The sequence below is a fragment of the Hordeum vulgare genome, chromosome 1H (assembly GCF_904849725.1).
Source record: "Hordeum vulgare subsp. vulgare chromosome 1H, MorexV3_pseudomolecules_assembly, whole genome shotgun sequence".
Classification (NCBI taxonomy): Eukaryota; Viridiplantae; Streptophyta; class Magnoliopsida; order Poales; family Poaceae; genus Hordeum; species Hordeum vulgare.
The window spans coordinates 154843288-154869910 of record NC_058518.1 but is presented as its reverse complement, the minus strand read 5'-3'; the positions used below and the strand labels follow the sequence as shown (position 1 = coordinate 154869910).

Sequence of the window (26623 nt, the reverse complement as noted above, 5' to 3'; positions counted from 1 at the left end):
TTTTGTATTCATGAATATGTTTTGATATTTTTTCAAAAAGTCAAGAGAGGTCAACCACAACTGGTCAACATGCGATCGAGCGGACTAGGGAGGTGTCAAGCGATCGAGTGCTAGCATCTATATGGTCCGGCCTACCAGCGTTGGCGGGTGGGTGCTTCGCTGGCGCTTGAAGCACGATGGCAGGTCTCTTCCCATGGAGATTCTGCATGGGGGTAGAGGTGGTGTATTTGGGCCATGAGGAGCCATTGGAGCAGCGATGGGATCCAAGTTTTAGGTAATTTTTATAATCGGTAAGCCCCCCCATCAACACTTGTAATGGAGGAGGGGCATGAGTAGGTTTGATGTTAGATACTCATGGACATCTCCATCTTGTTCCTCAATGGGTCGAAGTTGAATCCTCCTATGTCTCGTGTTGATGTAGAGTGATTCGAGGGTGCCAAGCGAAGTTATCGTCGGGTGTTGGGTGATAAATATCACTTGTTTGTGAGGCGCGCATCGGTCTTCATCCTTAATCACATCCTGGCTCTTGGGTACTCAATGCTCCTCTACGGGTAGGGCTCGACGTGTCATGATGGAGCAGATTGGTGTGCTAGATCAAACACGTCTAATAGTGGGTGTTGAGGTAAGTGAGACTTGCTTCGCCAAGAACACATTTGATTTGTGGATATGTTGATGTCATCAAGTCTCATTTGCAAGAGCATGCCCGCATATTATTTCATGGCGTTGGCAATGTAGTGGGAGGAGACACTCCCAACAACTATGAAGACATCTATGATGACTTTGTTAATCTCAAGATGTTATGATGACTTTGCCAATCCTAATATGTTATACCGTTCAGTATCTCAAAGGAGCATGCATGCATGTGTATATCTCATCTATGTTTGTAATGTGTTAAAAAAAAGTCCATTACAAGACAATATTGTTCCATGACACTTATATCGTGTAATGTGTTAAACAAAAGGTCCATGAGACCATGACATGACAATATTGTTCCACGTGACTTAGAGAGGGTACTCTCATGTTTACACCTGAAAAATAATTCAGATATTTTTGGAACTTCTAATTCACTTTTGGGGGTTTCAAAATTACCAGGAGCATCATTGCTGAAATCCTCCACTTGTTTCTCGAAAAAGAAAATCACTACTACATGTCATGAAGACGTATGAAAGTATCAAACAGGACAAAAGAACACAACAACAAAAAAACAGCTTCACTTCCATCTTCCGCTTTTGATCAGGGTATTATCACAAGTAAGGTGAATCCATTTGTTGATCATCCCTCTCGTCACCTAGCATCATCATTGGATCTAGACCAAGATCGGGGCGTGGAAACAATAATTTGAGGCGAAAAGCATCCACGCCATTTAAATAATATCTGTAGAGCCTCTTTGCCCGGATAAAACCTAGGCGGCCATACAGAGCGAGGGCACCCTTGTTTGTAACTTCTGCTTCAAGCGTCACCTGGATTCACACGAGTCAGATGTCAAATACTCTAATCGCTTACATTGCTAAGCCAAATAGGTTATTCCGGTAACTGCAGGATAATAAAGGCACTACGTGAGTCAGATGTTAATGCTCTTTCCCTTTTTTTCTTTTCAAAGAGGCTAGGAACCACATCCATAACCAAAACAAATAGACAACGAACACACAAGTAGGATATGTAATAGCTGATATGTTTCTCAGATGACAAAATATCAAAAAAGAATGAAATGTCGAAAAAGACAGACCAACAGAAATGTAGTATAATTACCTCCTCACAGCCAGAATCCATCATTACCCGAATGGCTCTAGTAACCAGCTCAGTTGCTGTAGCATGAGGAAATATAGGTTAGCTGCCTAAGATCAGCGTAATATACAACGTGAAACATTAAACTGTAAGGTAAAAAGTATGATGATTCCTATGCAAGGAGATAAACTGGAAGGCTGAAATTGCAAAGAGTTGACAAAGATTAGAGTGCAGCGTTTCGGTGCCCAAGCTCATCTGCACCCTGTCAGAAGAAAAATCAAAACAAATACTAAAAAAAATCTAAAAATCTAAAAAAATCCTGTGATAGATAATTTGATGTGTGATATCCGCTCCAATTTTTTAATCATTTGGACATCTAGGCAGCTCTCAGAAAAAAGATAAATCGGATCAAAACAGTGCATGAACAGTAAAGTTTTTTACAGACCCGAATTTATCTTTTTACCGAGAGCTGATCAGATGTCCAAATGATTCAAAAATTGGAGCGGACCTCACGCATCAAATTATCTATCACCCAAAAAAATTGGATTTTTTTTAAATTTAGTATTTATTTTGAATTTTTTTATTCAGCACAGGTGCAGATGAGCTTGGGCTCAAAAATGGATTTTCGCAAAGATTAGTCCTATATATAGGTAGCATTACTACACTAGGGCCTCTTTGATCCGTGGGATTTTGAAAACGCAGGAATAGGAAAAGTAGAGGGTTGGAGTGGCATGTCCATTTGAACTCTATAGGATTAGCAAGGAGTGTTTGACGCCATAGGAAAAACAAAGGAATTGTAAAAAGAGGTTGGAGTGGATGTTAGATTTCCTATGAAATGTAGTACAAAAGATTCCATAGGAAAAAATCCTATGGGATCCAATCCTATGATTCAAAGGACCAATGTAGGAAAAAATCCTAAGGATTTCAATCCTCTAGAATTCCTTCGAATCAAAGGAGCCCTAGAATATTTGAAGTACTCGACAACTGAGCATCTTCACTACAATTAGCAGCAATGCTCTGATATCTGATTTGCCAGAGATCGAGCTACCATTTGAAATCCATTTATTCCAAAACAAACTCAACGTATGAAAAATGGTGCAGAATATAAGTGTTATGACCGGTACAACGTACCAACGGAGGAGGCCCAATGGGCAGGGTTAATTACGGGCTTAGCCCAAGTTATCTTACCTATCTTAGAGTCCAAGTTATATTAGAGTCCAAGTTAGAGTCCAAGTTATCTAGGGTTTAGTGGAGGCTGTCCTCCTATATAAACACATGTACCCCTTCGATATTAAGCAGACAATAAACAGTATATTCTGTTGTCGTCTCCCTCAGGAGACGAGAGCCCCAAACCCTAGCCGCCTCTCTCTCTCTCTCACGTCGCAACGGCGCCCAACCGCCGGAGCCGGCGTTCCCAACCTCGCAGCCCGCACCCCTGCAACCTACGTCCAAGACCTGGTAGAACCCTAGCCTCTACCAATTTGGTATCAGGTAGCTTGGGTTCGATGAGTTTGTCGGACCTTCCCACCACCACCGGCGCCGCCACCACCGCCTTCCCCGCCACCTCGCAGCAGCCGCCGCCGCCGCACCACTCGCCGCCGCCGGCCACCTCAGGTCCGGCCGCCTCCGGTCCCGCGGCCCTGGCGGCCGAACCCGCCCCCGTCCTCTCCCCGGCGGAGATGTCCTCGTCGATCCGCGACCTCAACCTGGCGGTCTCGAACCTCCGGACTTTCCTCCAGGCTCCGTATGCAACCCCGCCACCACCGCCTCCGCCGGCGGCACCCTTCGCGCCACCGCCCCCGGCCACTGTCGCGCCCCAGGGCCTGCCGATCACCCAGGTCCGGTGCCGCCGTCGCCGTCCCCGCTACCGACGTGGATTGACACGCCGACCTACACGACGGCGCCACTACAGCCGACGGTGTTGCAGCCACCCGCCCCCACCTTCAGGGGGTTCGGCGGGTACACTGATCCGTACGCCGGGAGCTCCGTGGTGCCGCAGCACTCTCCTTCCGCCGCGCTGGGTCGTCACGAGGGCACCTACGCGGCCTCGCCACATGTGCAGCAGCCACCCCGCTTCACCAAGCTGGAGTTCGCCACCTACGACGGCACCGTCGACCCCTTGAACTGGCTCAATCAGTGCGACCAGTTTTTCAGGGGGCAGCGGACCATGGCGTCCGACCGCACGTGGATCGCCTCCTACCACCTCCGTGGCGCCGCCCAGACTTGGTACTACGCCCTCGAGCAGGACGAGGGCGGGATGCCTCCGTGGGAGCGCTTTCGCAACCTGTGTCTCCTCCGGTTCGGCCCCCCCATACGTGGGAGCCGCTTGGCCGAGCTTGGTCGCCTTCCCTTCACCACCTCGGTGCAGGACTTCGCCGACCGCTTCCAGACGTTGGCCTGCCATGCGCCTGACGTCACAGCTCGCCAATGCGCCGAGCTCTTCGTCGGCGGCCTTCCCGACCACATCCGCATCGACGTCGAGATGCGCGACCCCCAGGACCTGCAGACGGCCATGTATTACGCACGCGCGTACGAGCAGCGCGCCAACGCCCTGCAGCAGGCGTTCCCGGGCCGCGGCACGCGTCCCCCGACCCGCCCCGCCCCGGCGGCCGCCACCCCGACACGCCCCGCCCTGCCGGCCGCTACTACGGCTGCCCCCGCGCCGACACGCACCTTCCAGCGCTTGACGTCGGCCGAGCAGCTCGAGCGGCGCCGCAAGGGCCTGTGCTTCAACTGCGACGAGCCGTATGCGCCGGGTCATACGTGCGCCCGCCTGTTTTACTTGGAGACCGTCGACGACGCGGAGGTGGAGGCCCTCACCGCGGAGCTCGACGCCACCACACTCTCAGAGGCCGGCGTCACGACCTACGGGCCGGTCGACGCGACCGCCTTCGTCGTCTCCCATCATGCCATGGCTGGCATCAAGACGGCAAAGACGATGCTGCTTCCGGTGACGATCAACGGGGAGCGTCTCACCGCGCTCGTGGACACGGGTTCGACGCACAACTTCCTGTCCGGGGACGCCATGCGCCGCCTCGCACTCCAACCGGCGGGCTCGGAGAAGTTCAGCGTCACCGTCGCCAACGGGGACCGCCTTGCTTGCCAGGGGGTGGCGCGGCAGGTTCCCGTCCTCATCGGCGACGAGCCGTTCTCCATCGACTGCGTCGGCATCGACCTGGGCTGCTACGACTTCATCCTCAGCATCGACTTCCTGTCCACTCTCGGCCCCATCCTTTGGGACCTCGATGTGCTGTCCCTCATCGACATCTTCGACGAGCCACAGGACCTCCCTCCCGCGCGGCCCTGTGACCACCTCATCCACCTGCTGCCGGACACGGCACCTGTAGCCGTGCGTCCGTACCGGTACCCTCAACTGCAGAAAGACGAGCTCGAGCGTCAGGTGGCGGTCATGCTCGCGCAAGTCATCATCCGGATTTCGACATCGCCGTTCTCCGCCCCGGTGCTCCTTATGCGCAAGCCCGATGGTACATGGCGCTTCTGCATCGACTACCGCGCCCTCAACGCCCTGACATCCAAGGACAAGTTCCCCATCCCCGTCGTGGATGAGCTCTTGGACGAGCTACACGTTGCGCGCTTCTTCACCAAGCTCGACCTTCGCTCAGGCTATCATCAGGTGCGCATGCACCCTGACGACATCGAGAAGACGGCGTTCCGCACTCACCATGGCCACTTCAAGTTCCTGGTGATGCCGTTCGGCCTCTCCAACGCGTCGACGACCTTCCAGGCCCTGATGAACGACGTGCTCAGCCCATACTTGCGCCGCTTTGTGCCTGTTTTCTTTGATGACATTCTCATCTACAGTGCATCTTGGGCGGAGCACCTACAACACGTGGCCATCATCTTCAACGAGCTTCGAGCGCATCGTCTTCACCTCAAGCGCTCGAAGTGCTCGTTCGACACGACCTCCGTCGCGTACCTGGGGCACGTCATCTCGGCGGACGGGGTAGCGATGGACGCGGACAAGGTCGCCGCCGTCGCCGCGTGGCCGATCCCACGGTCACCGCGGGCGCTCCGCGGCTTCTTGGGCCTCGCCGGCTACTACCGGAAGTACATCCAGGACTTCGGCCTCATCGCCGCGCCACTGACGTGTCTCCTTCGACATGACGCCTTCCCCTGGGACGAGGAGGCGACTACGGCATTCGAGGCTCTCCAGTGGGCGCTCACGACGGGACCCGTCCTCCAGATGTCGGACTTTGATATGCCGTTCATGGTGGACTGCGACGCCTCTGGCATCGGCTTTGGCGCCGTCCTCCACCAGGGCGAGGGACCGCTCGCCTTCTTCAGCCGCCCCTTCGCCGCTCGCCATCACAAGCTCGCGGCCTACGAGCGCGAGCTTATTGGGCTGGTTCAGGCGGTGCACCACTGGCGGCCTTATCTTTGGGGCCGGTCATTCCTTGTGCGCACGGACCACTACAGCCTCAAGTTCTTGCTGGACCAGCGCCTCTCCATAGTTCTGCAACACCAGTGGATCAGCAAGCTCTTTGGCTTCGACTTCACCGTTGAGTACCGCCCCGGCCGTCTCAACACGGTCGCCGACGCCTTGTCCCGCCGCGACACTGAGGATGTCGCGGACGACGTCGCCATGGCTGGCACTATCATGTGCATTCGCTCCGGGCCATCTTTCGCCTTCATCGACGACATTCGTCGGGCAACTTCGACGGCCGTGGACGCCCAGGGCCTGCGCCAGCGCCTTGACGCCGGCGAGCTGGACGCGCCCTAGCGCTTGGACGAAGGGCTGCTCCTACATGGCCGCCGCATCTTCGTGCCCGACCATGGCGACCTGCGCCACCAGGTCCTGACCTTGGCGCACTCTGCAGGGCACGAGGGCGTGCAGAAGACTCTCCATCGTCTCCGTGCTGATTTTTACATCCCCGGTGATGGCGCGATGGTCCGTGACTGGGTGCGGTCGTGCGTGACGTGCCAGCGGAACAAGATGGAGACACTACGACCCGCGGGTCTACTGCAACCGCTGGACGTAGCCTCTACCAATAAGTTCAGTATGTAACACCAGATAATCAACAACTTCTGCTAAGTTCTTGCAAAAATAATAATGCACATAGCGATTACAATTAATGACATCACGATAGCACTTAACAACGAACATTATATAGATCAAGAGAAGGCAGCACAAAAAGGCATGCCAACTGTCAAGAAAGAAACCCAGCAAGGCTAGCATAAACATAGCATCCTAGAACTAAGCAAATAAATATGCCTTTTATTTCTGCAAATGAAGCAGACCAAAAGTTAAACAAGCACAATAAAATACTTAACATGGTTGTTTCATTAAAGAGCATCCCGGTGCACGTAGTAGCTATTTCTTTCTACCAAAAAAATAAGCAAATAAACAGATGCATTAGAAGAGCCTACTCATAAATAATGGACCAAGATTAATAAATACTACTCCCTCCGTCCCAAAATAAGTATCGCAAATTTAGTACTAAGTTAGTACAAATATTTTACTAAAGCAACGACCCTTATTTTGGAACAGAGGGAGTACGACACAAGCAACATATTAAAACTGTGCCTGGCACCAGTCAGACCACCAGAGTTTGACTCCCATCGGCTAGAATTGATTCCCCATCTCTATCTCTACTGCTTATAAAAGCAGCGAGTTCTAATTCTTCTAAAATCACATTAGGGATGGCTCTGCTCCTACCCTAAACCCTAGCCCCAGCCGCTAAGCCCACCGCCGACGACGACTCGCCGGCGCCCCTCCACCCCCTCCCCCACACCGCTGCTATAGCTCCGCTCGCGGCCGATCCCGTCGAGCACCGAGCGACCCTCTCTGGCGACCATGTGTCCTCTGGTGACCACTGGTACGACTCAGAGAGCGAGTCCTCGGCGCGCTCGTACTGCGAGGTCGCCTGCACCCCGCCGGCCCCGCGCCGCTGGCCCAGCCTACCCCGCCGGCCCCTGCGTCGCTGGCCCATCCTACCTCGCCGGCCGCGGCTCCCTCCCAGCTGCCCGTATCCACTCGCCTCGGCCCCCGCTGGTCCTAGGCCGGGCCATGGTGGCCACCATCACCGACAACCGACCGCGCGTGTCCGCCGTCGGTGTCTCCGATGTGCTCCGCTCCACCTTCGAGCTCGAGGACGGCGACTTCACCGTGCACGCCCATCACCCAGAGGACTTTCTGATCCTCTTCTCCTCGCACTCCGCCAAGCGCCACCTGGACGGAGACCACTTCATCAGCTCGCCGCGGTTCTCACTCTCCCTGCGGCGCTGGAGCAAGCTCGCCCACGCAGGCTCCAACGAGTTCGAGTACTGCGTCGAGTTGGAGCTCCACGGCATTCCCGCACAGGCTTGGCATTTCTCCACGGCAGAGCACATCCTCGGAGAAAGCTGTTGGATTGAGCGCCTCCACCCCAACACGCGCTCCAAGGCCGACTTGGCCACCTTCCGGCTGGCTGGGCGCACACATGACCCCAACAGCATACGCCGCACCGCCATCTTGGAGATTGTCGAGCAAGTTCCGGCGCGCTTGAGCTCCGACGCGCCCGCCATCCGGAATCTCACATACCCTATCGCCATTGTCGTGGCCCGCATTATGGCGTCCGGAGCGACGCCTCTCCGCGCCCGCCATGGCCCCGGGCATGATGGCGACGACAACCGGGATGGAAACGGCCGCGAACGCGCGCCTGGCCCCGGCCCTTGGCGGGCACGCCGCCGGGGACGCAAACGCCGGCGCACTGACGCGCCACCGACTGACCGGGCGGATGGCATGGCCATGGACGACTCGCTTTGGTGCTCAAGCGGTCGTGCCCACCGCGTCGATGGAGTCGCCGTCGCACCCACCTGGCCAGCCCCCGCCGTCATGGCTGCGAAGCCGCCCGTACTTCATGATCAACGCAGTATGGCCCCATGGCCAGGTCGGCATGGGCCCCGTCACCCTCGTCGCCATGCCATAAAAGGTGCTTTGCAGGTGAATCAACTGTGCAAAGCTAGAGCAAACACAGTGGACACCAGCGCCGTGACGACACCGCCAGTTGGCTGCACCATCACTGCTGCGACGGTCTCGAGCGCTGGCCAGGCGACAGGTGACGACCTGCCATTCGCGGAGAACCCTCTAGACGCGGATCGGGATTTGAATCAAGCCGCACGTCGCACACCCCAAAACGATTGCGCGGGGGCCACCTCTAGGTCATCCGGCCCGATGCTTGGTCAGGACCTAGCTGCTTTGAGCGAGGTTCCAGACTCACAGCCAGCCCCACCGGATCGGCCTGCAGCCTTGTCGGGACAAAGCGGCGCCTCGCTGACGCCAGCGACCACGACGGGGACAGACGTGCCCGCTGACCAGTCGCCCGAGCGCGCTGCGGTAGGCTAGAAAGCGCTTTCGGCCGGTGGCGCAAAATACCCCACGAGACAGCCGGAACCATGCACGCCCGTGACAATTCTTCAAAGGCCCCGGGCCCAACCAACCGCACCCGAGGCAACTGCCAAACAGCCCACCACGCCAAGGCCCTTCGAGGGCTCTCCTGAGCCCACAACGGAGAGACTCGTGCATGGCGCACTCCCAGCGTCTGCGGGACGGTTCGCATCTCCGCCAATCACGATGCGTCGATCTCGTGGACGCTTCGCTGCACCGACGACAGACTCTGGGCGAGTTCCTCGCGGCTGCCACAAAACACATCATGACAGTCCTGCCAACACCAGGGAGAAGACCGCGCCGCCCGCTCAGCTTCGCCCTCGACGCGGCCGCTCCGCCACGACTACAACACCGATGCATGCGCCGCCCACCGTGGAAAGAAGAGCGCAGATCCAGGTCCTACGCACGCTAGGGATTGTTGGGACTAACCAGCGGATCACCTCCGTCGAGATGAAGGCATACGATGGGCTGTTCACAGCGCCAATTCCATTACCGGTGCTATCGGCCATTGCAGCCCTGGTTGGGCGTGAGATCCCGGCCGGCTTGCAGGCCTTGACCGCCTCGTCATAGGCCGCACCCGCTGCACCCTCTGTCGATCTCATGTTCATGGATCACAATCTTAGAATTGCGGTCTGGAATGTGCGTGGTCTCAACGCGCGCATTCGGCGCACAGCCATACGATCGCTGTTGGACACCACTTCTGCATCCATTGTATGCCTACAAGAAACAAAAATGGCGTTGATCTGCTCGTCTGTTGTCCTCGAGACGCTAGGCTTAGAGTTTGATGATTATATGCCTACATGGAAGCTGACATCTGCGCTGCCTTGCATTCATCGTGTCGGATCACTGCCCCCTCCTGCTTGACTGCTCGCCCACGCACGTGGCGCACCGGCGCTTCCACTTCGAGGATTATTGGCTCAGGTTGGATGGGTTCCACGACACGGTGGCCACCGCTTGGGGCTCGGTATATGACACGGACCCCTTCCGGCGGCTAATGCTACGGCTCCAAGCCACGGCCAGCAAGCTGACGAGCTGGAGCGCCAAATCCAAAGGGAACATCCTAGACAAGATGGCCATCTCCAGGGAGCTGATCTCACGCTTTGACAAGGCCCAGGAGGATCGTGTGCTCTCCCCTGCTGAAGGTTGGCTGCGCAAGCAACTTAAGATCACCTACCATGGGCTTGCTTCCCTGGAGCGGACCATTGCGAGGCAACGCGCAAGAATCTCTTCCCTTAAGGACGGTGACGCCAACAGAACGTTCTTCCACCGGCAATGCTCTTTTCGCCGGCAAAAGAACCACATATTCAGCCTCACCGTGGATGGCGACGTGATCATAGACCAGGAGGGGATGGCACATGCAGCCTTCTCACACTTTGACGAGCTGCTCAGCCCTCACGCCCCCCGCGATCACTCGATGGACTTGTCGCAGCTCATTGTGCCTTGCGACCTAACTAGCCTCCACACACCATTCAGCCACGAGGAGATTTGGGATGCCGTCAAACGCCTCCCAACCCGAAAAGCACCCGGACCCGACTGGTTTACAGCTGAGTTCTTGCGGGCATGCTGGGACATAGTACGGCAGGATTTTCTGGATGCCTTCCAGCGGCTTCAGCAAACTAAATCAGGCCCTCCTGACCCTGCTCCCGAAGCGCGTCGACGCCTGCCAGCTTCGCGACTATCGTCCGATCTGCCTCATACACATTGTGGCCAAGATTTTCGCGAAGGTGATCTCGCTGCGTCTCTCCCCAAGACTTGGAGAATTGGTAAGTCGCAACCAGAATGCATTCATCCCAGGGCGGAGTCTCCATGACAACTTCGTCCCCGTCAGCAATCCATGAAGCAGCTGCACCAGGTTGCGGCCTCGCAAGTCATGCTTAAACTGGACCTAACGCGGGCTTTCGACTCCCTATCCTGGCCCTTCCTGTTTGAAGTGCTCCACCAATACAGTTTAGGGCCTCGATTTCGGGAGTGGATCGCGATCTTACTCACCAACTCGAGCACCAGGATCATGCTCAATGGAGAGCCAGGGCCGCCTGTATGGCACCAACGCGGGCTACGCCAAGGGGACCCCGTGTCACCGCAACTCTTCGTGCTTGTCGTGGACATCCTCGGCCGCCTCATCCTCCGCGCCCACGACTATGGCATCCTACGACAGTTGCACCCACGACGGAACATCCCGGCTATCTCATTGTACGCCGACGACGTCATGCTATTCTGCGACGCCACATTGGACGACATGGAGGCCATCAAGGGCATCCTCACCCTATTTGGCAACGCCAGCAGCCTAAGAGTTAACTATGCAAAGAGCTCGGCCACCATCATGCATGGAGACCCTAGTGCGACCACGATGATCACCCTATTGGGATGCACGGTGGCAGATCTCCCCATCAACTACCTGGGCATTCCATTGACGTTGAGACGCCCCACGGGCGCTCAGCTCCAGCCACTCGTCGACTCGGTGGCTGCGAGGCTGCCGACATGGAAGGCATGGCTCATGAACAAGGTCGGAAGACTCGCATTGGTCAAATCGGTACTCAACGCTATCCCGGTTCACCAGGTGCTGGCATTTGCCCCCCCCCCCTAAGAAAACTCTCAAGCAACTGGAAAAGATTCAGAGTGGCTTTCTGTGGGCCGGCTGCGCCGCGGCCAATGGCGTACACTGCCATGTCAACTGGCACCAAGTGTGTGGCCCGATTGAGTATGATGGTCTGGGGATCCGAGACCTAGAGCGTGTCGGGTTGGCACTCCGACCCCGATGGTTGTGGTACGCCTGCACCGATGGAGACCGCGCATGGCAAGGACTCGACCAACAATTCTCCTGTGAGGAGCGAGCGCTATTCTTCGCATCCACTGCCATGGTCATTGGAGATGGACAGGCTGCCCTGTTTTGGGACGACCGCTGGTTACATGGACAGTCTGTGCATGAATTTGCACCAGGGTTATACAATTGCATACCCAAACAGCACCGCAAAACGAGAACAATGGTGGGGGGGCTCCGGCAACTCATGGACGCGTGACATCCAAGGAGTCATGGGGATGCACGAGATTGGACAATATCCGCAGCTTTGGCAGGCCGTGCAACACATCACCCTCACGCACAAGCCAGACCGAATGATATTGAGATGGACAGCAAGCGGCACATACTCGGCACAATCATGCTACGCCGCGATGTTCGGCTCCAAGCGTTGCCCCGCATGGAAATTCACGTGGAAGAGTTGGGCGCCGCCTCGCGTCAAGTTCTTCAACTGGTTGGCAGGCAAGGATCGATGTTGGACCGCGGAGCGGCTTGCTCGACGCGGCTTACCACACCATCCCCGTTGCCTATTGTGTGACCAAGCCCCGGAGACTATGCAGCACCTACTGTTGGGATGCCCGTTTGCCCGACAAACTTGGCACGACATCCTGGCCTGGACACGCATACCAACACCCCCCCACTAGCGAACCTACACTCATTGACTGGTGGCAGAGGGCTAAGGAACAGACATCATCGACGCAACGCAAAGCCTTGCAATCAATCGCCATGCTCGTCCCCTGGATGATTTGGAAACACCGGAACGAATGCGCCTTCGACAATGCGCGACCCTCAGTAGACACATTAGTGGATAAGATCAGAGATGAGGCCAAATGTTGGGCCCTCGCTGGGGCACAAGGACTACGGGTTGTCCTACCCACATCCTGGGATGTACAATGACCGGGCGCAACATCCCACATCAATCGTTTCATTTCAATACCCAAAACAACCCACACCCTATCTAATCTATCTATCTAATTAAATCTAAGATTTGATATTGCTTATGTGGTCCGCCATCCAATCCAAGGGCTCATATTCAATGTTCTTCCATAGCCCCACGCACGTCATGCGCCCCAGTCCACCTCCCTCACACAATCCTCCCTTAATTAATAGCACACCCAATATCCATGCTGTTAGGAAGTATTAGTATTGGTCTAGGAGTCCTTATTAGTCTATTAGTATTAGTCTAGGAGTCCTTATTAGTCTATCTTTACTTTCCTTGCACCTCAAGTCATGTGTAATATATATATGCCCCTTGGGCCTTCAATAGAGCCTAGGTTTAGGTCTCCGGACGCCGCAACTCGTCCTCATGATCCAATTTTTTTTCTCCTCTCGATCGATCTGTTCTAGGTCGATCTCGTCTTCTCCCAGCGTTCACAGCAGGAGGCCCCCGATCGAAGCAGCCGCTTCCCTACAGCAGCCGCCGGATCCAGCCCCTGCCTCGTCCCCGCTGGATCTCGCTACCGCTGCCCCATCTGCCAGATCGAGGCACCCCCGGATCCGCCCCGCTCCTGGCCGAATCGATCCTGGTTGCTGGATCTCGCTACCTCATCTGCCAGATCACCGGTGCTGGCCAGATCGAGATAGCACCTGGATCCCGTCACCACCACCTGCTCGTGCAACCGGATCTGCTGCTACAGCCGGATCAGTAATTGCTTTCCTAATACGAGGAGCTGGATGGAGCGGCTCGCGGCGGTGCGCCCCTTGATCGAGGCGCCGATTCACGTCGCGGGCGTGGCAGCCGCGCGCGCCAACCTCCAGGTCGCGGCCACACAGCTCCAGCCCGCCCCACCTTGCCGCTGCCTCATCTCGCCTATCCACCGTCAACATCCTGCCGCAGTGGGCCGCTATCTTCCTCCAGAACGGCGCCGTCGAGGCCCTCCGCGACCGCGGGCCATCGCCGAGGCCGTCGACATCCTACCGCTCAAGCTTCCAGCCGCCGCCGAGTCCCGCAGGCTCCCGCAGGTCTCGATCCCGCAGGTCCTGATGACTGGCGCTCTGTCCGGCTCGCTGCAGGAACTCATCCGCACTGCACCAACCAGCGCAACACCCTCTGGCCTCAAGCGTCCTGCACTTGGCCGGCTTCTGCTGATTTAGCCAGATGGTTGACTTCTCACAAAAGAGGGCACGATGTTCTGGATATTTTTCCTTCTTCCGCTGACACCACATTGCTTGCATGGCTGCGTGGTAACCAGCGTTCTACTCTCCTGTTGTTACCACGTGTTGCTTTCCTACATGCTTGCTGCTTCATGTGTTAGCTCTTTCCCGTAGCTACCTCCTTTGTCCGGTGTTGCATGCTCATGCACCTTTGTCTGGTGTTGCATGCTCTTCTCGCTAGTTGTTTTCTAGTTTTCTATTATTATTTTTTCCGCTGCGTCCACCAAATCCGTTGATATTTTGTGTTTTCTCATGCCATGCGAGTCCACCATACCTTAGTCCGTCAGCCTTTCTCCGGTCCTGATCCTTTCTATGCAACTTTTGTGGCCTACTTGCCCTTGTTGTTTTCTATAGGATTTTCTGGACTTCTTTTGCATTGTCGATCTACGTCCATCGTGCCTTATCCGCCGAGCTTCTTTCGCCGACGGTTGTCGTGGACTATGATTTTCTGCACAATGCTTTATTCTCTTGATGTGCCATCTTCTTTTGACAACCCATCTTCTCTTGATACTTATCTTGTATCTTCAAGTGATGCGGTGTCTACCTCTGATGTGCCATCTCTTCGTTCTCTCCTTCGGCGACTCGACAAGTTTTGAAGACTCTTCATGCTACGACGACACTCTCAAGACGCGGATTTGGATTATCATTGTTTTTTTAGTATTACACTTCTTCAAATGCAATGCTATTGCATACGCTTTGCATTTGAAGGGGGGGTGTTAGGAAGTATTAGTATTAGTCTAGGAGTCCTTATTAGTCTATTAGTATTAGTCTAGGAGTCCTTACTAGTCTATGTTTACTTTCCTTGCACCTTAAGTCATGTGTAATATATATATGCCCCTTGGGCCTTCAATAAAGATAAGTTGCTTTCCTAACACATGCTAGCACTAACCAACTAATTATATCCTACCTAATATCAATGTGTAATTAAGATCTTGTCAAATATTAGTGTGTAAAATACAATTAATATATTGCCTAATATGCACATACACAATTAATGTGCAATGCAATTAATATATATTGCCTAATATTAAAACTCGTGTCCCAGTCATTCTTCTTTGGACAATGCCAACAGGTGCTAGTGCCTGGTTGGTCGTATGTTTTTGAGTTTTTCTCATATTGAAACTAACAGCAGATAAAAGGATTCTTTGGACAAGAGCAGGAAAACTGTGCAAACTCACATACTTGTATTACAATACTAAGCCAAATGTAGTTCTATAACGCAAGGTAACATGTAGAGGGATCAAGAAAAAAAAGGTGGATTTGGAGAAAAATAACTCATGTTAGTCATAATAACTAATGAAACAAACTTATGCAAACACAACAAGAAAAGGAACATAATCTCACAAAAACATAAGAACATCAAGGACAGCATATGGATTCCCTATGTTTTCTGCCAGTAACCCTTAATAACCGGCAAATTCTAGTTTCTACATAATCAATAGGTAGAGCTCCTACTGGTTGCGCGAAATAAAGCATATGGTAATCCATTGAAAATGGTTGGCTGTTACATAGAAAAGATAACTCCGCCACTCCATACTTGTTGCCCAAACTGGGACCAAAAAAGGCACCTTATCCTGAGTCTGTAAGTTAGTGAAGTTATTTATTTAACTAGTGTAATACCCGCACATTGCTACAGGTATTATTAGATTGTTTGGTGACTTTATGTTGAAATATTTATATAAGAAATTGCATTTTTTTAAGCATAGAGTTGCAAAGTTCAAATTTTGTTCAAAGTGCGTTAAATTGTAGTACATTAGTTTTTTGGCACAGTTAAGACAGTTTCAATGGTCGCATCTTCTGGGAAGTCAAAAACTGAATCTTTTAATGTGTGTTAATCTAACAATTATTATGTTTTCTTTTATTCTTTTGTAATGTCTTTCCGCGAAGAGACATCATTTCACCAGCACATCTTTTCACCAAGGGATGTGTCTTTCCACAAAGACACGTCCTTTCACCAGGGGGGCGCCATTTAACCGAAGGACATGACTGTTCATAGGCCCTAACTGTCAACATATAATAGACTTGATTGATCCTCAATATAATCTAAAGACTGGTCTTTTTAGGGTGATGTGTCTTAGAATGGATGCTGCATTAGGAGTCACTTTTAGAATAAAGAGGGAGAAGGATTGCAGATGCATGCTGGGAACATGCAACATGTCAGTCATAAATCGGTTCGGGTTGCAGAGCACATCATATTCAGAAATTACAGTGCTTCTTTTGAACATAATTGGATGCAAAGAAAAAATGTTTCCTTTTCAGATGGACGAAGCAGATAAAATCTAACTGCAAGCATAAAGATTGCTCCAATTCAAACAAAATAAATGAAACAACCAGAGAACTTAGGACATTTTTCACAGCAAGCACGATGCCTATCCCTAAAATACTAAATGAAACAAGCCAAACAGCGCCTTGCAATGAATCAAATGCTTATATAACAACAGTTAACCTGACGTTTCTTTTGGGAAGCAATAACCATTAGTTGTGTGTTCCTGCTATAGGATTCAATATTGCAACCTTGTGAAAACATAAAAAACTAAAAACCACACCCTTATAAGAGCAGTTATGTACACTGCACAAGATGAAACCCTCGAAGTAAAAATATACACAAGTAAGATATCTAACAACTAGCAAACTCAGTAAGAAAGATTGTATTTCCATAAACCTCACTAAATCAATACTGCCACCCTTAGACATACTCCCTCTGTACTTAAATAATTTTAGTTGGAAAGAACTACTAGTTCTTTCCAACTAAAATTATTTAGGTACAGAGGGAGTACATAGCAAGATTCTAAGATCACACATCGCCTAGGAAAAAGTGATGAACTATAGCATTAAATTAAAGGATTTTTTATAAGTAAATCTAAATGAACTCACCGATTCCTCGTCCTCGGTAGGGCTTGAGGACGACAAGCATGGCGATGTACCCCCTGAAGGCGCCTCTGTGCTCCCCCATCTTGCAAACCACTGTCCCCACGCACTTACCATCCTTGGCATCAAACGCCTTCCGACGAATCCCCCCGACAAACCAAGAAACCATCAAGAATATACCAAACCCACATACTTTCAGCAGCGTGAGAAGAAGAGTACAAAGAGGAAGGAAAGGCATACGAGCAAGGTGAGCTGTGGCCAGAGGTAGACGAAGTAGCGGTAGGTGAAGATGGAGTAGGGTTCGCTGAGCTCCGCGTCCACCAGCGACATCACCAGTGGGAGGTGCTGCTCACCGCCGTAGCTAACGTACGCAATCTCCGCTCCGCCGCTGGAGGAGTCGCGGCGCTCTACGGGCGCTGTGGCCTGCATCACAGCCGCAGACATACGTCGCCGGAGAAGAGCGAAAATCGGCGTTGGGGACGGATGTTTTTTTTTTTGTTCTTTTTTTTTTTTTTTTGAGGAATCAGGGGGACGGATAGCTAGAGGAGGGGGTCAGTCAGCGGCCGCCGTAGGCACGCACGGGCTTGTGGTAGTGAACTAACCAAACTTTAGCCCGAAAGGATCTGGGCCAGGTTTCTGCGTAGAGTAAACCCGGTAAATTAAAATGGGGAGCTCCTAGTCGGGACCTCCTACCTGTCGCTCACTGCGGCAGGCAGCCCTGCGTCGCACAGGGCGGCGCTCCGACTGGACCGGCCCAGTTTCTTTTTCTTTTACTTTTTCCTTCTCTGTTTATTTTCGTTTTTTGGTTCATTTTTCTTTTATTTCTTTATTTGAGGAAAAACATTTTTCGAATTTGAATAATAATTTTGAAAAATCGTGAACAAATTCGGAAACGTGAACAATTTTTAAAAGCACAAAAAACTTTAAATCTTCAAAACAAATTTTTGAAAAGGAGAACAATTTTGAAAAACCCAGAACAATTTTGAAAACCCAGAACAAATTTGAAAGCACGAACAAAATTTTTAAGCACGAACAAATTTTGAAACCGAGAACAATTCTAAAAAAACATGAACAAATTTGGAAGCATGAACAATTTTTTAAAGCACGAACATTTTTTGAATCTTGAGAACAAAATTTGGAAAAGGAGAACATATTTGAAAGTGCTGACAAATTTGTAAAGCACGGACATTTTCGGAATTTTGAGAACAAATATTGAAACTGAGTACAATCTTAAAAAGTGAACAAATTTGGAAGTACAAAGAATTTTTCAAAGCACGAGCATTTTTTGAATCTTCAGAACAAAAATTTGAAAAGGAGAACAATTTTGAAAAACCCCGAACAAATTTGAAAGTGCGAACAAATTTTTAAATCACGAGCATTTTTTGCATTTTGAGAACCAATTTTTAAACCGATAACAATTTTAACAAAATGGAACAAATTTGGAACCGCGAACAATTTTCTAAATACACAAACATTTCTTGAATCTTCAGAAGAAAATTTTGAAAAGGAGAATTCTTTTGAAAATCCCCCAAACAAATTTGAAAGAGCGAACAATTTTGTAAAGAACGAACAAATTTTGAAACCAAAAACTATTTTTGAAAAACTTGAACAAATTTGGAAGCACAAACAATTTTTTAAATACAGCATCATTTTACAAATATACAAGATTTTTTTGGTAAGAAAGAACATTTTTTTATATTTGTGAACAGTTTTTGAAACGGGAACATTTTCTGAACTTATCTACATTTTTAAACGAGGAACATTTCCTGAACTTACGTACATCTTCTGAAACAGAAAATGTTTTTTCAAAAATGAAGAATATTTTTAAACTTCCCGAACATTTAGAAATCATGAATAATTTTTGAATTGGCGGACAAGATTGGAACAAATTTTCAATTCGTGAAATTTTCTTCAAAAAAGAGAAATGTTTTTCGTAAAACAGGATCATTTTTTTTATAAAAATGTGAAAAGAAGTACTTTTTAAAGAAAACTTTGAACAATTTACGAAAAAAGTAACATATTTGGAAAAATCATGCTGTTTTTGTAATACGAGAATAATTTGTGAAACACGAATATTTTTCAAAAGATGAACACATTTTGGAAGCAGGAACAGTTTTTGAAGCACGGGTATTTAAATATAAACTGTGAATACGAGAACTTTTTTTATATTCAAAACAAAAATTATAAAATGTCAAACAGAAAAATAGGAAAAGTAAAAAAGGAACAAAAGTGAAGGAAAAAACTAATAAGGGACAATAACTTTTTTCAAAAACAAGGATGTTTTTAAAAATCACGAACATTTTTTGATGATGTCAGACATTTTTATAAAATCCCCAACATTTTTCGAAGTTAGGAATGTTTTTGAAAAAGGAAAATATTTGAAATTAAAACGTTTTTATAAAATTAAAATTATTTCTAAATTTCAAGAAACTTTTGAAAACAGGAACTCAGGTTAAAAATAACCAAAGAACAAAAAGAAGAAAAAACAGAATAAGAGAAATGAAAAAAGAAAAGAAAAAGAAACAGAGAAAAGGACAAAGAAAATGAAGCCGAAACCGAAACTGCCTGCAGAATGAGATGGGCCGGCTCATTTTGTCACGCTTTGTGTGTTTTCCCGACTATTTGACGCAAGAGTTTTCCCTCCTAGTCGGGGCCTTAAACGCCGGTTAGGAGAACTGACACCCACGCTTCCAGGAAATTGAGCCGGACCAGTTTCATGGACACTTTCGTATGGGAAGTATGAAAAATAAAAAATAAAAACTGAACACAAAAAAGTTCATACAAATGAAAAAAGATTAATATTTTTTTGTAAAAGTTTCACGAATTTGAAAAGTTTAATGGGATCTGAAAAAAGGGTTCATAAATTTTTAAAAAGTTCACTGATTTTGAAGAAATAGTTCAGGAATCTGAAAAAAGTTTATCATATACTTAAAAAAGTTCATCAAATTTGAAAAAACTTCATGAAGTTTTGAAAAATTTCATCAAATTTGATAAAAGTTCATCGACTTTTCAAAAAAGTTCATCTAATTTGAAAAAGGTTTACCATATTTTAAAAAAGTTTATCAAATTTGAAAAAAAATGTCAAATTTGAAAAGAGTCCACCACATGTCAGAAAAGTTCATCTAAAAATTAATAAGAAAATTCATAAATTTTGAATAAGATGCGAATTGTGAAAAATCCACGCATTAACATAAAGATAAAATAAAAAATAAAACCCAAAAAAAGGCCTCGCAAATGACGAGCGAATCGGGTAAAACGGTTTGGGAAGGTTTTGGAAGCTTCTAGAAATTGAAGGATTCCCGCGATCGGAGCAACAAATAAAAAGAAAAATAACATGTTTGTAACACGTAACCGTTAGTGGTTTAGTGGTGGGTGTTGGTAGCACCGAAGTACCTGGTCGCATGTTCGAACTCCCACCACACCCATTTTTCCTGAAAGTTTTACGAATGAAGATGACCCGGCCCAGCCCATCTCATACAGGTGAAGCGATCCCTACAGGCATCCGTTTGTGAACGGACGCATAAGCACCAAATAAGAAATCCCATTAAAATATTCAGGTCTGCCCAAACGAAGACAAATCCCACATCAGATTTAGGCCTACCTATAGTGCCTTCATTTTCGGAAAACCCTATTCATCGCTCGCTCCGGCAAATGTTTGAGGTTTCGCACAGAGCGATGCGCATAGCCTGGCCCATTTCCAGCTTTGTACAGTGCGGCTCGATTTTTTCCTGTTGTGTTTCTTTTTTCTGTTTATTCCGTTTTTAACTTGAATTTTTTTCTGTTTCATTTTCTGTTTCCCCTTTTCTTTCCATTTTACTTTTTCACGTTTTTTATTTTAATATTCTCATTCATAAATTTGAAAAAAAAATGCATTTTCCAAAAAATATTCCAAATTTTAGAAAATGTCCTATTTTCTTACTGTATAGAAATTTTAAAAAGTTCAAACGCTATGAAGGGGTTGTCAATCCCTTATAGATTGTTTGCCAAGTGAGAACTGAAAGCAACAAAGTAACAAAGCAAAGTAAAAGCGGAGTTGTAAACGATGGATGTGAATAGACCCGGGGGGCGTAGTGTTTACTAGTGGCTTCTCTCATGAAAGCAAGTAGACAGTGGGTGAACAAATTACTGTCGAGCAATTGATAGAACTGTGCAGAGTCATGACGATATTTATGCAATGATTATTTCTATAGGCATCACGTCCGAAACAAGTAGACCGATACTTTCTGCATCTACTACTATTACTCCACACGTCGACCGCTATCCAGCATGCATCTAGTGTATTAAGTCCATAAGAACAGAGTAACGCCTTAAGCAAGATGACATGATGTAGAGGGATAATCTCAAACCAATGATAAAACCCCCATCTTTTTACCCTTGATGGCAACTGCTTGATGTGTGCCTTGCTGCCCCTACTGTCACTGGGAAAGGTCATCACATGGCAGAACCCAAAACCAAGCACTTCTCCCATTGCAAGAATCATAGATCTAGTTGGCCCAACAAAACCCAAGACTCGGAGAGACTTACAAGGATATCAAATCATGCATATAAGAAATCAGCAAAGACTCAAATATATATCATAGATAATCTGATCACAAGTCCACAATTCATTGAATCTCGACAAACACACCGCCAAAGAAGATCACATCGGATAGATCTCCATGAAGATCATGGAGAACTTTGTATTGAAGATCCAAGAGAGAGAAGAAGCCATCTAGCTACTAACTACGGACCCGTAGGTCTAAAGTGAACTACTCACGAGTCATTGGAGGGGCGATGATGATGATGAAGAAGCCCTCCACCTCCAAAGTCCCCTCCAGCAGGGCGTCGGGAAGGGTCTCCAGATGAGATATCGCGGAAACGGAAGCTTGCGGCGGCGAAAAAGTATTTGCGAGGCTCCCCTGATTTTTTGCGGAATATTTGGGAATATATAGGCGCAAGACCTAGGTGAGGGGGCGACCAGGGAGGCCACAAGCCTACCCACCGCCGCCTCCCCCTGGTGGCGGAGTAGGGGCTTGTGGGCTCCCTAGAGCCCACCTGGTTTGGCCCAAAATCCCCCTGGACTTCTTCCGTTCAGGAAAAAATCATTTCGGGGTTTTCCTTCCGTTTGGACTCCGTTTCAAAATCAGATCTGAAAAGAGTCAAAAACACGGAAAAACAGGAACCGGCACTTGGCACTGAATCAATAAGTTAGTCCCAAAAAAGATATAAAAAGGTACATAAAACATACAAAGAAGGCAAGATAACAGCGTGAAACCATCAAAAATTATAGATACGTTTGAGACGTATCACACGCCACTTCAGGGTAGGTGGCTATGCTCAGTTCCTATGAGCCCACCGCCAACCTCTTCCCGTCGTCGAGCGACAAGTCACTCGACGATTTTGACTGCGAAAGTAGTGGAGATGTTGTGGAGGTCTTGATGGAAGACACAACCACGGGAGGTGGCCTTGGACTCACCGCAGAGAACTCTCTCGTGAGCGATGATGGAGAGCGTCGTCACGGCGACGATAGTCATCACGTTCCGCATCTGCTCACAAAGCAGTAGCGGGAGGAACTTCGGCGAAGGAGCGAGCAAGCTCTTCGTACCCTCATCACCAGGAACGCCTCGGAGGAGATAGCATTGGAGAACGCGCGTCAGGCCACTCTAGCCAAGCGTGAGCGTCTCGAGCGGCTCTAAGAGTCACTCAACGATCGGGCTGCGAGGGATCAGCCCAACTCTAGTCGCAATCGCCATGAGTTATTTTCGAACGTCCGCCAACGCCATATTGAGGTGATGCGAACACATGTGCTGAACTTCATACCCCCATTCAGACGAGTGAGTGTGCGGTCGGAGAAGGCATTCGGTAGATCCAGGCTCTGCTGAAGACTAACATGCAACAAAACTCCGTAGTGTCGCAGTCGTGACATCGTATCCATAGAGGTCCGTCCACACAGACAGAGTGCAGTCGGCTCATAGCCCACATGCACTCGGAAGACGTCAAATATCTCCTCCTCCTCCGAGAGTCCCACACAGGGATTGGCGACATGATAATCGGGTTCGTAGCAGAACACCTCCTCCGAGGAGTGGTTCGCTCGAACACCGACCCCATGACCGCATGCCAAGCTCCAATCGGCACACGAGTTATGGGGACGACAGCTACCGGGGCCCTCAATTCAACGCGAGGTCCATAATCACGTAGAACATGGTCGACCGATCGCGAGTAGGCCATGGAGTATCTGGCCTCGAGTTGTTCGTCCGGCACATCCGTGAAGCAGATATCCCCTCCAATTACCGATTGGGCATGGGGATCAGCAAGTTCAACGATGAGTCCAAGCCGGAGACCTGACTTGAGGATTACCGAGTGACCGTCCACATTGGAGATGGCGACGACTTCTCCGCGATGAAGCATCTACCCCTCATGATAGAGGGATCGACAAGAGCATGGCTCAACCAGCTTCCCTCCAGCAGTATCCACGACTAAGTAGATTTGGCATGAGTGTTTGTCAAAACATTCGAGGGCACTAACAAGTGCCGAGGTGGCTTAACTCAGCTATGATACATCTCCAACATATCTATTATTTTTGCTTGTTCCATGCTATGACAATATTATTCTTGGATATTTTTATTATCATTTTATACCTTTTTATATCATTTTTGGGGACTAACCTATTAACTTAGTGCCAAGTGCCAGTTCCTGTTTTCTACCCCTATTTTTGTTTTGCAGGAAATCAATATGAGATAAGATCAAATCATCCCAAAAAAATTGAGGATTTTTTATTAAAGATAAGGATCACCTCGAACTTAGAGGGCAATGAAGATCTTGCCGGAGGGCTCCACACAACACGAGGGCGCACCCCAAGGGGGGCGCCCTGATGTTGTGTGGGGCCCTCCACACTCCATTTGCCCTACCTCCTCTACTACAAATTCAACATTATTCGAAAACCCTCAAGTGGAGTCCATGAAATACTATCTGGAGGCCTTCTCTAGTACTCCGTCGGAGGGGGAACTCACCACGAAGAGGCTCTACATCAACCTTGCTGCCTCTCTGATGATGCGTGAGTAGTTCACCACAGACCTACGAGTCCGTAGGTAGTATCTAGATGGCTCTCTCTCTCTTTTTATCTCAATACAACGGTCTCCATGATCTTCTTGGTGATCCATTCGATATATTGACTTTGTGCTGTGTGTTTGTTGGGATCCGATGAATTGTGAGTTTATGATTAGATCTATCCTTGTTTTATTTGAGTTCTTTGCTGATCTCTTTTATGCATGATTTAGTATAGCCTTGTATTTCTTCTTCAAAGTTTTGGTTTCGTTTGGCCAACTAGATTATATCTTCTTGCAATAGGAAGTGGTGCTCGGTAATGGGTTCGATCTTGCGGTGTTTAGTCCTAGTGATAGAAGGGGAGTTGATACGCATGTGTTGTTGCCATTAAGGATAACAAGTTGGGATGAATTCTTATATGCTTTTGTCTTCACTACATCATGTCATCGTTCTTAATGCATTACTTCGTTCTTATTAACTTAATACACTAGATGCATGCTGGATAGCGGTCGATGTCTGAAGTAATAGTGGTAGATGCAGGCAGGAGTCGGTCTACTTGATTTGGATGTGATGCCTATATCATGATCATTGCCTCGGATAGCGTCATTATTATTTGCTTTTCTATGAATTGCCCAACAGTAATTTGTTTACCCACCGTATGCTATTTTCTTGAGAGACATGCCACTAGTGAATCCTACGACCCCGGGTCTACTTTTATTATAAGATCAATCTCGTTTACTTATACAAAAATACCAAAAATATTTGATGCACCTTTTTATCTTTTATTTATTTGTCTATCAATCTATCATATATGATTTAATCTCGTTTCTTGACCGCCGAAAGATTGACAACCCCTCGTGTGTGTTGGGTGCGAAGGTTTGCGTTGTGTGTGCAGGTGTCGGTGTTGCTTGGTTCTCCTACTGGATTGATAACCTTGGTTTCTTAACTGATGGAAATACTTACTCTACTGTGCTGCATCATCGTCTCCTCTTTAGGGATAAAAACCCAACGCAGTTTACAAATAGCCAGAAGAATTTCTAGCACCGTTGCCGGGGAGGATCAAGCCAACATCATCAACTTGCCAATCTCTGGCGCCTCTACCAAGTGCCTACACTAGCAACTCTTATCTTTTCATTTACTTTATTTGACATTTGCCTCTCTTTTTCTTCTTCCCACTTCACAAAAAAATTCCATTTTATTCGCCCTCTTTTCCGTTTGCCTTTTTGCTTGTTTTCTATCTTTGCTTGTGTTGCCATGTGCCTTCTATTTGCTTGCATCTTCGCTTGCTAAAAATCTAAGGATGTGGATCCTCATCCACTTGCTAATATTTTCAAAATACCAAATTATGATGAACTAATTGCTAGTGAGTTGAGTTCACTTGATTATCTCTATGAAGTTCTGTTTGGAAATCATGAATCTGAAAATTTGGATGAAGTGTTGAAAGAAGAAGTTTATAAAGTGATCCATATACCTCCTTGATTGAAAAGCATGATTGAAATTATGTTACTCTAACTTATATTAATGTCAATTATGTTAGTGATATGCAAAACTACAAGCTTGGGGATGATAATTTTGTCATGTCCACTACTCATTGTAATGATCATGATTGGGGTGATGCTTCTTACGATCTTGAAAATTTATTTAATCCTCATGATGAATATGTTACTGATTATAAGGTTTGCAATAGTATCAAAAGTGGGTTTGGAAGAGTGTCAACTTTAGGTAAAAATAATCCCACATATTTGGAGAGAGCTCAATCTTATGATTTTTTTGATAAAAGTGGGTTTGGAGAGGTCATGACTTTAGTTAATGTTAATCCCACTACCTTGAAAGATTGTAATACTTTTATGCATATGGATCATGAAAATAATGCTTTATGTGATAGTTATATTGTTGAATTTATTCATGATTCTACTGAAAATTACTATGAGAGAGTAACATATGCTTTTACATATTGCAATAATATCAAGTTTCTTCTCTATGTGTTTGAAATTTTGAAGTTATATTGTTTTTCCATCCTATGCTAATTGATTCTTGTTCCCATAATTTGTTTGCTCACAAAATCCCTATGCATAGGAATTTGGTTAGAATTAAATATGATTTCCATGTGATTCATGATGCTCTCTTTATGTTTCAATTTTTTTACCTTTATGCGAGCATCATTGAAATCATCATGCCTAGCTAGGGGCATAAAACGATAGTGCTTGTTGGGAGGCAACCCAATGAATAAAATTTATTTTTATGTTTTTCTTCATGTTCTTGAGTGTTTACAGAATTATTCTTCTGTTATTATTGCGTTTTTATGTTTTATTTAGTGTTTGTGCCAAGTAAGACCTTTGGGATGATATGGATGCTTGTGAATGCAATTATGTGAAAAACAGAAACTTTGACGCCCAGTCCAGGAATTTTATAAATTCATGAGAGCGTTGAATGTGTCTGAATATTTTACATGTGATTTATATAAACATTGTCCACGTTTTCCTGATTGTTCAGAATTTTTGGAGTTTCCGCAGTATGGCTTTTCGACAGATTGTTACAGACTGTTTTGTTTTTGGCAGATTCTGTTTTTGTTGCATTATTTTCTTATTTTGATGAATCTATGGATTGTATCGGGGCAGGGGGGTGCAAACCATGGTAAAGTTAGAATACAGTACCTATAATTGAATTATAAA

General features: G+C 48.0%; 1 protein-coding gene across 1 annotated transcript; it reads right to left on the bottom strand.

Annotated features, from left to right (window-relative positions):
* Positions 1-906: 906 nt before the first annotated feature.
* Positions 907-17448, bottom strand: LOC123427641 (N-alpha-acetyltransferase MAK3). Its single transcript, XM_045111733.1, has 4 exons — positions 17169-17448; positions 16935-17061; positions 1750-1805; positions 907-1460 (listed from the first exon to the last, which is right to left on the bottom strand). Exons 1-4 carry the CDS (start codon positions 17370-17372, stop codon positions 1245-1247), a joined length of 603 nt encoding a protein of 200 aa, XP_044967668.1. The 5' UTR covers positions 17373-17448; the 3' UTR covers positions 907-1244.
* Between the last annotated feature and the right edge of the window lie 9175 nt (positions 17449-26623).

Coding starts and splice junctions, on each gene's coding strand:
- LOC123427641 (XM_045111733.1), bottom strand. CDS start 17,372: ATGTCTGCGGCTGTGATGCAGGCCACAGCGCCCGTAGAGCGCCGCGAC. Junction 17,062..17,168: donor GGCCACAGCTCACCTTGCTC/GTATGCCTTTCC, acceptor ATTCGTCGGAAG/GCGTTTGATGCCAAGGATGG. Junction 1,806..16,934: donor CTACCGAGGACGAGGAATCG/GTGAGTTCATTT, acceptor CTCATGCTACAG/CAACTGAGCTGGTTACTAGA.